Raw genomic sequence first — 11205 nt, 5'->3', positions numbered from 1 at the left:
GACTGTACTTGTTACGATGCTTCAAATCGGGTCTGGCTTGTTTTATGTGCGTACCCTTGTTTGCCAAGCTAGTGTTAAGTAATATTGTTCACTTTTTAACATTAAAGTGGTTAATGAACTCTTTCACCATCTGTTATTGTAATAATGCATAAACAGTGTTGGGGCGCAACTAGTTACATGTAGCTAAATTACATAATTTAATTACAAATCAAATGTAATTGTAATCAGTTACTGAGAAAAAATTTGCAATTAAATTAAATATTTATGAAAATGTCAATGATTACAAAGGGTTTGCATCTGAATATTTTTTCACACACACACTCATACAGATTTAATTGATATCTTTCATAAATTGCATTAACAGCTCTAAAATATGAGACACCGATGTTTCAGGAGTTTAGGACACATGCTTATTCGATAACTGTTTTATTTCCTATTTGAGTGATGTATATTTATTTTTTACGTTTAACTGTTTTTTCCAATCCGTTGTTAGATGCCAGTGTGTCATGTCATAGCTATGCAAAGACTTGATTTGAAAACAGTATCATAGCTATTAAAACGATTTTGTTATGGTTTTAAATGTGTATTTAATCTCAGAACAATCTCAAAGCAATTCTGATTTTATGGTGTTGTGCTTTAAAATGTAATTATTATAATCCTAATTCAAGTGATGAAGGATTTTGAAAGTCTGACAGTAATTAGTTGTTGAGTCCTACTGTAATGTTAACTCTGGTTGGTTTACATGTTTCAAAAGATTAACAGTTGAAAACATTACATATTTAGAAAAGTAATCAAATCAGTTACATTACTTTTTAAAGGAATTGAAATAGTTGCGCTACTTATTCGATTTTAAATAGGGTAACTTGTAATCTATAATCTATTACATTTCTGTAGCAACCTTCCCAACACTGCGTAAAATAATTCCATTAGGGTCTCAGCTACAGCTAAATGTTTAAACAAACATTGTTTTATGGATTGTGGATGTTGTTGGCAGTTTGTGGGGGTCTGTGAAAGCTGCGTGGGTGCTTGAGAGAGTTTGACAGAAAAATGTTTTAGCTTAAAGATGTGATTTTCTTACAAACTATGAGCATTCTAACTGGGAAACATTACACTTTTTTTTTGTTTGTTTGATTTTTGTTTTCCAACAAAACCGGTTGTTCGACATTTAAAAAGTCAAAAGAAAATGTGTCGCGTTTTGATGAGAAAGTCAGATATAAATGAAGTCTTTTTTTATTGATTAATATGATGGAATCATGCTGAATTTACAAGGTTATGTATTTATACAATAATGTTTTATGTAATCACTGGTTACTGTATACATATTCAAGAGAAATGCATAACCTCAGTTGTTTAATCAATCTAAAGTTTTTAGTCTGTCATTATAAGTCTTCCATAAATTCTATTTTAATTTGTTTCAGGACTCTGTTACACAAAATCCAACTGAGTATGACCGTGAATCCTATATGAAAGCTAAAAAAAGATTCCTTTTTAACTATTTTTAAAAGTAATATTGAACTTTACACATACTTTACACGTACTTAACATCTTAACACATGTGTATCGGTAAGATATTAATGTCATCACAAACCATCAGACACATCAACTTGGGGTGATAAGATGGACTTATCGAATATTTGTTTGTTTCTTATTTCAATAAATTGATCAAATCTTAGTAAAATAAACCTATAAAGACCAAATTGTTTTTATGTTAGTAAATTAAAACATTATAGTGATATAGTGGAAAATAAATGTTACATTTAAACAGCATGGTTAATAACACCCTTTTTAAGTAAAGTAAATCTGTTGTAAAGGTTCTGCGAGACATTTGTAGCACCTTGTATAAGAAACACTTTTTGTTGCAAACAACCTTATGACAACTAATTTTCAGTCTAATATAGCTAATTCATTAAGAAAAGGGATCAGAGGATTATTTGACTGCTTCTAATACTTGCTTTAGTGCATCATGTTTTTAGGTTTGAAAGATCTAAAAATCTACAAAACGGAGCTTATTTGTTAAAACAAAAGTTATATCATTGTTTAATCATGCTGCTTTTCATCATCTTGTAGAGATACCCTGTGATTCTAAAAGTTTTGGTAACACTTTACTTGAAGGGGTGTGCATAAGACTGACATGACACCTTCATAATCATGACATGACACATGTCATGAATATGAAGGAGGTTTTATGCATGTTTATGACAACTGTCATTAAGTGTCATTCGCTCAGTTATGTAATTTTTAATGCAAAGATAACATTGTTTGAGATGTCTTTGTTATGGGCTATGGTTAGGGGTAAGGGTAGGGGTAGGGTTAGGTCAAATAATGTCATATTTGCATTAAAAATGACATAACTGAGCGAATGACACTTAATGACAGTTGTCATAAACATGCATTAAAACCCTTAATATTCATGACATGTGTCATGTCATGATTATGTAGGTGTCATGTCATGATTATGAAGGTGTCATGTCAGTTTTATGCACACCCCTTCAAGTAAAGTGTAACCAAAGTTTTTATTTGTAAAAATGTTGTATGAGATGTAGGGATGTTTGTGTTTATGTTTGTCTGCGTGTTTGAGTGTGTTTGTGTTGAGTGTTTGTGTTTATGTTTGTCTGCGTGTTTGAGTGTGTTTGTGTTGAGTGTTTGTGTTTATGTTTGTCTGCGTGTTTGAGTGTGTTTGTGTTGAGTGTTTGTGTTTATGTTTGTCTGCGTGTTTGAGTGTGTTTGTGTTGAGTGTTTGTGTTTATGTTTGTCTGCGTGTTTGAGTGTGTTTGTGTTGAGTGTTTGTGTTTATGTTTGTCTGCGTGTTTGAGTGTGTTTGTGTTGAGTGTTTGTGTTTTGCGTGTATGTTTGTTTAAAACATAAATATCCCTATTTATTTCACTTTATTGTTATTGTCTTTTCTCTATCTATCTAAGAGTATCCTGAACCTCTGTGAAATCACATCCACCAGATCTACATTATTAACATTCCTGTTTTTCTTAGAAAAAATATTTTCTTCTTTGCCTAACCAGATGTTTGTCGTTAAAAAGGTTCAATAGGGTTCACACCCTTTGACCAGTCACCGAACGTTTGTCTAAACTTTTGACAAAGTTCACACTCACAGGTGCATATCATAAATAGATACAATGGAGATCCTTTGATCACTGAACTTTAGCTGAAACACAGCACCAATGTTCACAACGCCAGATCCCTCAAAACTCATTAAATTCCAAATGAGTTGCAAACCCAGAAACCGGCTTAGATGTTTTACAACTTTTGAAATACATTACACTGATATGGACGCGTCAGTAATCACACAATCCCAGACACCGTTCACAACGCCAGATCCCTCAAAAACTCATTAGATTCCAAATGAGTTGCAAACCCAGAAACAGGCTTAGATGTTTTACAACCTTTTGAAATACATTGCACTGATATGGACGCTTCAGTATTCACACAACCCAACACCCGGCGCCTTTCTCGTTTCGATACACTACGTGAGATGAAATATTTGTGTTGTAAAACCTTAGGCGTTTAATTACGTATGTCTGTTTTAATTGATAGATAACACACCACAAGTGTTACGGTAAGAAAATCAAAGAGACTCCCCAAAACATTAGCTTTCATTCCAGTTAGATATTTGTGCGAGCATTCGTGTGTGTTTTAACTATTATACCATACCGCAAGTTAAGCTTGACAAAAACCAAAGAGTAATAAAGGAATTACTAAATTAAGTGTGAATAACTAAAATAAAATAAAATAAAACAAACCAAACAACATTTTTCCTCTGGCTTAGAGGTGATTGTTTAGAAGAAAACTTGTATAGACTACCCTAATTTTAAAGTGAAGAGCTTTAGGATGAATGCTGAATTTCATCAATTAAAAAATGATATAGATTTATTAAAAACAACTCTTTTTAATTTAAAACATTATTTTGCTTAATTCTTTTTTTACCATACATTTAAATCTATCTTTGCACCGGTCTCTCCTCCGGCGTTAGGGGAGGGCTGTAGGTGTGGCCTAGCCTTACGCGTTCCTGAGCTCTTTCTGAGTTTTGACAGCAGCGTGTGAGGATGATCTGATGGAAACAACGTGAGATGAGAGGGTCTTTTTATTTTGTTTAACTTGTGACAAACTCGAACTAGTTTTAAATTGTAATGATAGACTACAACATAGATTTTGACAAGTATCTTATGCTGATGTTTTAACGAACGTATCTGGAAGGATACTTTTTGTTTAGATCATGGTGAGAAGTCAGCATTTTTTCTTTTCTTTTCTAAGAACCTCTGTGAAATCACATCCACCAGATCTACATTATTAACATTCCTGTTTTTCTTAGAAAAAATATTTTCTTCTTTGCCTAACCAGATGTTTGTCGTTAAAAAGGTTCAATAGGGTTCACACCCTTTGACCAGTCACCGAACGTTTGTCTAAACTTTTGACAAAGTTCACACTCACAGGTGCATATCATAAATAGATACAATGGAGATCCTTTGATCACTGAACTTTAGCTGAAACACAGCACCAATGTTCACAACGCCAGATCCCTCAAAACTCATTAAATTCCAAATGAGTTGCAAACCCAGAAACAGGCTTAGATGTTTTACAACCTTTTGAAATACATTGCACTGATATGGACGCTTCAGTATTCACACAACCCAACACCCGGCGCCTTTCTCGTTTCGATACACTACGTGAGATGAAATATTTGTGTTGTAAAACCTTAGGCGTTTAATTACGTATGTCTGTTTTAATTGATAGATAACACACCACAAGTGTTACGGTAAGAAAATCAAAGAGACTCCCCAAAACATTAGCTTTCATTCCAGTTAGATATTTGTGCGAGCATTCGTGTGTGTTTTAACTATTATACCATACCGCAAGTTAAGCTTGACAAAAACCAAAGAGTAATAAAGGAATTACTAAATTAAGTGTGAATAACTAAAATAAAATAAAATAAAACAAACCAAACAACATTTTTCCTCTGGCTTAGAGGTGATTGTTTAGAAGAAAACTTGTATAGACTACCCTAATTTTAAAGTGAAGAGCTTTAGGATGAATGCTGAATTTCATCAATTAAAAAATTATATAGATTTATTAAAAACAACTCTTTTTAATTTAAAACATTATTTTGCTTAATTCTTTTTTTACCATACATTTAAATCTATCTTTGCACCGGTCTCTCCTCCGGCGTTAGGGGAGGGCTGTAGGTGTGGCCTAGCCTTACGCGTTCCTGAGCTCTTTCTGAGTTTTGACAGCAGCGTGTGAGGATGATCTGATGGAAACAACGTGAGATGAGAGGGTCTTTTTATTTTGTTTAACTTGTGACAAACTCGAACTAGTTTTAAATTGTAATGATAGACTACAACATAGATTTTGACAAGTATCTTATGCTGATGTTTTAACGAACGTATCTGGAAGGATACTTTTTGTTTAGATCATGGTGAGAAGTCAGCATTTTTTCTTTTCTTTTCTAAATGGTAACAAACTCTAACTTTAAAATTGTAACTTCTGTATTTTTTTAACGAACGTATCTGATACTTTTTCGTTTGTTTTAGATAGATGGTCAGTGGGCTACTTTTAATTTTATTTTCTAACTTGTAACAAACTCTCAAACTTTTAAATTGTAATGTTACAAGATTTTTGACTGCCACTTACTGTTTAACGAACGTATCTGATACTTTTTTTTTCTTTTTTTGTTTAGATAGATGGTCAGTAGCCTAGTTTTCTTTTTATTTTCTAACTTGTAACAAACTCTAACTAGTTTTTAAATTAACAACACTTAAATATTCGTCTTGACCCGTTTTTTACTCTTTTCTGGAAAAAACTGTCATTACATTGTTTATATACCGCGTATGTTTGATGTTTTTCTTGAAATGTATGTGTGAAAACTTTCATAAAAACTTCCCTTATCCCGTTTAATAATCATACCACGTTTCACAATTTAAAGTTTAAAGCACATAGTTTTGAACAGTTTCAACTGACCCACACAAAAAACACATTCCCAAACAATCATAAATTCCTTCGGGTCATTGGGGTGGATAAACAGATGGTCACTTAGACGGGGGCGGGGGTGTACAGGAACAGGTGTCCAACAGGTGTCCACTTATGGGTGGGGGGTGGAATTTTTATGACCCTCATCAATCAAATTTGTTGTCACATAACACCCTATACTCTCTCTGGTAGGAGAGAAACTTTTTTTTCCATTTCTTTAACATGGACACTCTTATTGGCCTATATCCATTTGCTCTATTGCTTTGATCCCAGCACCTGCTACAGGCCTTGCACTTCCAGACTAGATTGTGGCTCCACAGGCTTTCCTCTGCTCCAGTACAAGCTCCTCACTCTTCCTCTGGGCATACCAGCACACCACAACTTGGCTCGTTTGTCAGCTTTCTCCGAATCAGGTGTTCTCCAAGACCACACATCCTTCACTATCCTGGAGCAAGGAGGGGAAAATGGAGAGAGGCCTTTTGGCATCAAGGACGAAGCAGGAAGAGGCATCATATTCACAGTAAAGCCTTTAGACTGGCCCGGCCTGGTGCGACTTCGGGTACAAGCCACTACGCTGTCAGACCAGGGGCGCATAACCTACCAGAGTATCTTTATTATCTACATCTCCATATCCAAATACCCCTACTGAGTGCGCAAGACTGCACAGGATGTACTGTTGCTTAATGGGACATGGGAGAAGCATTAGTAAATGAACTCGATTCCCACCTATTTATGTGCCCTCTTGTGGAGCGGAATGTTGGATTATTGAATTATCATCAGGATAATAAATACATTGCATCTTTTATAATTACTATTATTTGAAAATATTGTAGTAGCTTTCAAATCTTACCTGGGCTCTTTAGTTTTCACTGATTTGCTGTTATTTCTCCATTTTTGTGGTAATGAATCAGGATATATCTGGTATTAAAACAACTAAAATAATAGCAGAAGACATTTCCCACTGACATTTTGACCAGGCTTCAGTTTCAGCGTTATATGATCACCAACTAATTTCCTACATTAAAACTGATTACTGGTATGTTTAGATATATTTACTTATATGTTGTATTGATATATTCTTGTACATTATTGAGTGTACTCTTGTATGAGAATGAGTGTGTGCGTGTATGAATTATTGCGAGCGTGTTTGCAATGTTTGTGAATATTGTTATGGTTGTGCTCTCTCTGCTCATGACTCCTTGAAACTGAAATGTAGAATCTACATTGTAGATTATAAAAATTCTTTAAAGCACACCACAACTTGGCTCGTTTGTCAGCTTTCTCCGAATCAGGTGTTCTCCAAGACCACACATCCTTCACTATCCTGGAGCAAGGAGGGGAAAATGGAGAGAGGCCTTTTGGCATCAAGGACGAAGCAGGAAGAGGCATCATATTCACAGTAAAGCCTTTAGACTGGCCCGGCCTGGTGCGACTTCGGGTACAAGCCACTACGCTGTCAGACCAGGGGCGCATAACCTACCAGAGTATCTTTATTATCTACATCTCCATATCCAAATACCCCTACTGAGTGCGCAAGACTGCACAGGATGTACTGTTGCTTAATGGGACATGGGAGAAGCATTAGTAAATGAACTCGATTCCCACCTATTTATGTGCCCTCTTGTGGAGCGGAATGTTGGATTATTGAATTATCATCAGGATAATAAATACATTGCATCTTTTATAATTACTATTATTTGAAAATATTGTAGTAGCTTTCAAATCTTACCTGGGCTCTTTAGTTTTCACTGATTTGCTGTTATTTCTCCATTTTTGTGGTAATGAATCAGGATATATCTGGTATTAAAACAACAAAAATAATAGCAGAAGACATTTCCCACTGACATTTTGACCAGGCTTCAGTTTCAGCGTTATATGATCACCAACTAATTTCCTACATTAAAACTGATTACTGGTATGTTTAGATATATTTACTTATATGTTGTATTGATATATTCTTGTACATTATTGAGTGTACTCTCGTATGAGAATGAGTGTGTGTGTGTATGAATTATTGCGAGCGTGTTTGCAATGTTTGTGAATATTGTTATGGTTGTGCTCTCTCTGCTCATGACTCCTTGAAACTGAAATGTAGAATCTACATTGTAGATTATAAAAATTCTTTAAAAAGTATTTGTCAAGCAGACCCATCTTTTTGACATTAAACACCATTCCCTTTTAATCCTTGCAAGGAATATATGTCAGGATATGCATTCTAATGCATTGCTTTAGAATTTTAAAATGCTAAAGACCAGGAAACTTTTGGGTATCTTCAGCAGGCTTATTTATTGAGAGCGTGCTGTGTGGCTCTGCCCTCATCAAAAGTCTAAGGCGGGGGCACACCAAGCCGACTTCAAAGAACTAGTGGCGACGAAAGCCGACAGTGTTGTCACCTCACGTCGGCAGCATCGGACCAAGGCAGGCATACATTGTATTTTATAGGCATTCAGTGGGCAGTCCTTAAAGGTGTTTACCTTACACAGCCTCAGAAGTAACCACTCTAAGCTAAACATCTAAAGATAATATAGGTAATCATCCCCCAGCTGCGAGTTCCAGTAAACCTAGTCCCTAAACATAATAGGTTAAGGTAGGTTAAGTACCCATTTAATACCTTTGCAGGTGTGTATGAATATGAATCCGTGTCCTAATCCAGTATCTTCACTGTGCATGGTTGAGCTAAACTGATGAACATGAAATAATATGTATCAATAAAAATGCCTCTGTTTTGTGTATAGTAATTAAAACACAAATGTCACAGGTTTCATCTCAAGTAAAGGCAAACTCTCAGTTACTCTCCTAACTTATGACAGTTAAAATTATGTTCTAACAGATTTTGACAAAATACATTACAATTTAATCATTCTTCAGCAGATGCAAACACTAAATGAAAGTTTGCATATGCAAATTACAGTCCACAATGAGCTGGTGTGCATAATGAGCTAAAGGTAAAAAAATTCATAGGGAGAGATGAAACAACAGGATCCTCTATGATTCTGAGTGCCATATCAACTGCACTTCTGCGGTTGCAATACATTTGATTATATTTTGAATGTCATATGCAGTTTGCATAAACAAATATAGGCTATCAATAGGTTATGTTTCCAGTATTTCCCCAGTTTCTTTTTCCCTGTTTTTTTGTTTGACACTGAACTGTAGGGCATTTCAAAAAAGAGAAAAGGTCATCTTGCATAATGAACATATTCAGAAGGTCTTAAACCCATAAAAAACGAAACATTATGGTATTGACTAAATTATTTCATTTGATATGTACATTGAGAGTATCAAAAAATTGTTTTTTCATCAGATCCATACAGTATAACCAGGCATATTTTTGAATTAAAAATATTTACAAAATACTGTGATTTATGCATGAAATATTGGATGGACATTATTTGACAAATACCCATGCTTTCATATCTCAGTTGTTAGATTATTGTTTTTCTTATGTTTTAAAGAGCATTTTATTTGACAGTTGAAACATTGGGCCGCTGGCAACAACTCATATGCATTATTATTTGAATGACTGTTTTTCTTAAGTAAAAAAAAAATCAATATAGTTTTGAAAATACAGTTTTGGCTATATTTGCATTAATACTATACAAACATGTCAACTAGAAGCCTTCAGGAAACCAGAACGTTTCAAAGTCTGGTCAACGTTCTGTATCAGCTCTTGCTCAAAGTCCCAGACTCTTTTGTCTACAAAGAGTTGCTCTTTGGTAAGACGCCTCTGCAGTGGGACTCTCACATGTACAATCCTACATACATTAAACGGTACATGGAAACTGCCTCCAAAGTTTTTCAAAGGGGAGTGTACTGACGTTTGCTGCACCTTCCTTGGGTTGACAATCATCTTTGTGGGATTGTAAATGTTTTTTCGACTTGGTTCTCTGTAAATGTGCTCCATGATATTGACACCTGGGATATTATTCCATTCTGCTCGTTTGAACTTCCCACTCTCCTCAGACTGTGTTTTAGGGAATATGTGGTTCTCTATGAGGAACACCCCTACAAAGAGTTGCTCTTTGGTAAGATGCCCCTGCAGTGGGACTCTCACATGTACGATCCTACATACATTAAACGGTACAAGGAAACTGCCTCCAGTGTTTTTCAAAGATGAATGTACTGAAGTTTGCTGCACCTTCCTTGGGTTGACAATCATCTTTGTGGGATTGTAAATGTTTTTTCGACTTGGTTCTCTGTAAATGTGCTCCATGATATTGACACCTGGGATATTATTCCATTCTGCTCGTTTGAACTTCCCACTCTCCTCAGACTGTGTTTTAGGGAATATGTGGTTCTCTATGAGGAACACCCCTATATTGGGATGAGCAGACTGGAGGTCCTCCATTAGAGATGGTAAACTGGTGTGTTTGTAAGGCATGATGATTTCATCAATGTCATTCAGGAGAACATACTTTGACTGGTACATGTGCCTGTAAATGCACTCGTTGAGTGTTACTAACTGACCATAATACTGAATGTCTCCCTTGTGGTGCTTGATGTTCCAGCCTGATGCAGGGTTCAGAAACTGGTCGATAGGCCATGGAACGATCTCCAGTATCCCCTCTGTTTCATAATGTTTTAAGAGCTTTTTCAAGTCTGGTCCACAACCAGTTTTATAGATGACCACATGCTGTACTCCCAAAAGCTTGTACATCTCCATCGTTTGAGCAAACTGCAGTACATTGTTGTAGTCGCCAAAAAGGTTAGAGATGCAAACGGTGAAGTTAAATATGAAAGTCTCTTGTACAGCCTTATTTTTTATTGGCAGATATTCCATTTTGAGGTCAGCTGAATCTTTCTTGTCAGTTATGAGGACACGAGTTGCATTTTGCATGTGTTTACCTCTACAAATCACATCTGAGGCACCATACGGGAAGCTAAAATGGTCGCTGTGTATCTGGACCTCAGTGTGAACAGTATTGCAGACTTGTTCAGCGCTGCAGTGAACACAGTAAAGTGGCTGAAGACGGTTTCTGTTGATTATGCTGATGACTCGAATGACCCCATCCAGTCTGTGGTCGATAAACGCAGACACCATGAAATGCTCAGTGTCTTTGATGGGTGTTATTAAATATGAAGCCTCCGGGATTTTGAATTTATTATTTGATGGAGGAGATTTTATTGTTAGAGGAGCTTGTATGTAATATGTATGACTGTTCATGTGCACTAAAACTAGAATGCCAATAATACTGACAATTAATAGTGAAAGAAGCACTTTGCCTTTCT

General features: G+C 35.6%; 2 protein-coding genes across 2 annotated transcripts in view; one reads left to right on the top strand and one right to left on the bottom strand.

Annotated features, from left to right (window-relative positions):
* The window catches only part of hmcn2 (hemicentin 2), a 109357-nt gene extending 102462 nt beyond the window's left edge, over positions 1–6895 (top strand). The window contains exon 75 of the mRNA XM_016256518.1: positions 6250–6895. Coding sequence (XP_016112004.1) covers positions 6250–6625 — 376 coding nt within the window. The 3' untranslated portion in view covers positions 6626–6895. The remainder of the gene's footprint in view (positions 1–6249) is intronic.
* Positions 6896–9583: 2688 nt separating this feature from the next.
* On the bottom strand, positions 9584–10778 carry LOC107570299 (glycosyltransferase family 92 protein F13G3.3-like). Its single transcript, XM_016256516.1, has 3 exons — positions 10289–10778; positions 9795–9979; positions 9584–9731 (listed from the first exon to the last, which is right to left on the bottom strand). Exons 1-3 carry the CDS (start codon positions 10754–10756, stop codon positions 9584–9586), a joined length of 801 nt encoding a protein of 266 aa, XP_016112002.1. The 5' UTR covers positions 10757–10778.
* Between the last annotated feature and the right edge of the window lie 427 nt (positions 10779–11205).

Source organism: Sinocyclocheilus grahami, unplaced genomic scaffold, assembly GCF_001515645.1.
Source record: "Sinocyclocheilus grahami isolate Dianchi unplaced genomic scaffold, SAMN03320097.WGS_v1.1 scaffold1438.1, whole genome shotgun sequence".
Lineage (NCBI taxonomy): Eukaryota > Metazoa > Chordata > Actinopteri > Cypriniformes > Cyprinidae > Sinocyclocheilus > Sinocyclocheilus grahami.
The sequence above is the reverse complement of the archived record's forward strand: the minus strand, read 5'-3'. Positions and strand labels throughout refer to the sequence as shown.

Bases quoted from the DNA above. Each gene is read 5' to 3' on its own strand.
- LOC107570299 (XM_016256516.1), bottom strand. From the start codon at position 10,756: ATGGAATATCTGCCAATAAAAAATAAGGCTGTACAAGAGACTTTCATA. The intron at 9,980-10,288 runs GTGTTCCTCATA...CTCTTTGTAGGG, and splicing joins CTGCTCATCCCAATATAGGG to GTGTTCCTCATAGAGAACCA. The intron at 9,732-9,794 runs GTCAGTACACTC...TAATGTATGTAG, and splicing joins CCAAGGAAGGTGCAGCAAAC to GATTGTACATGTGAGAGTCC.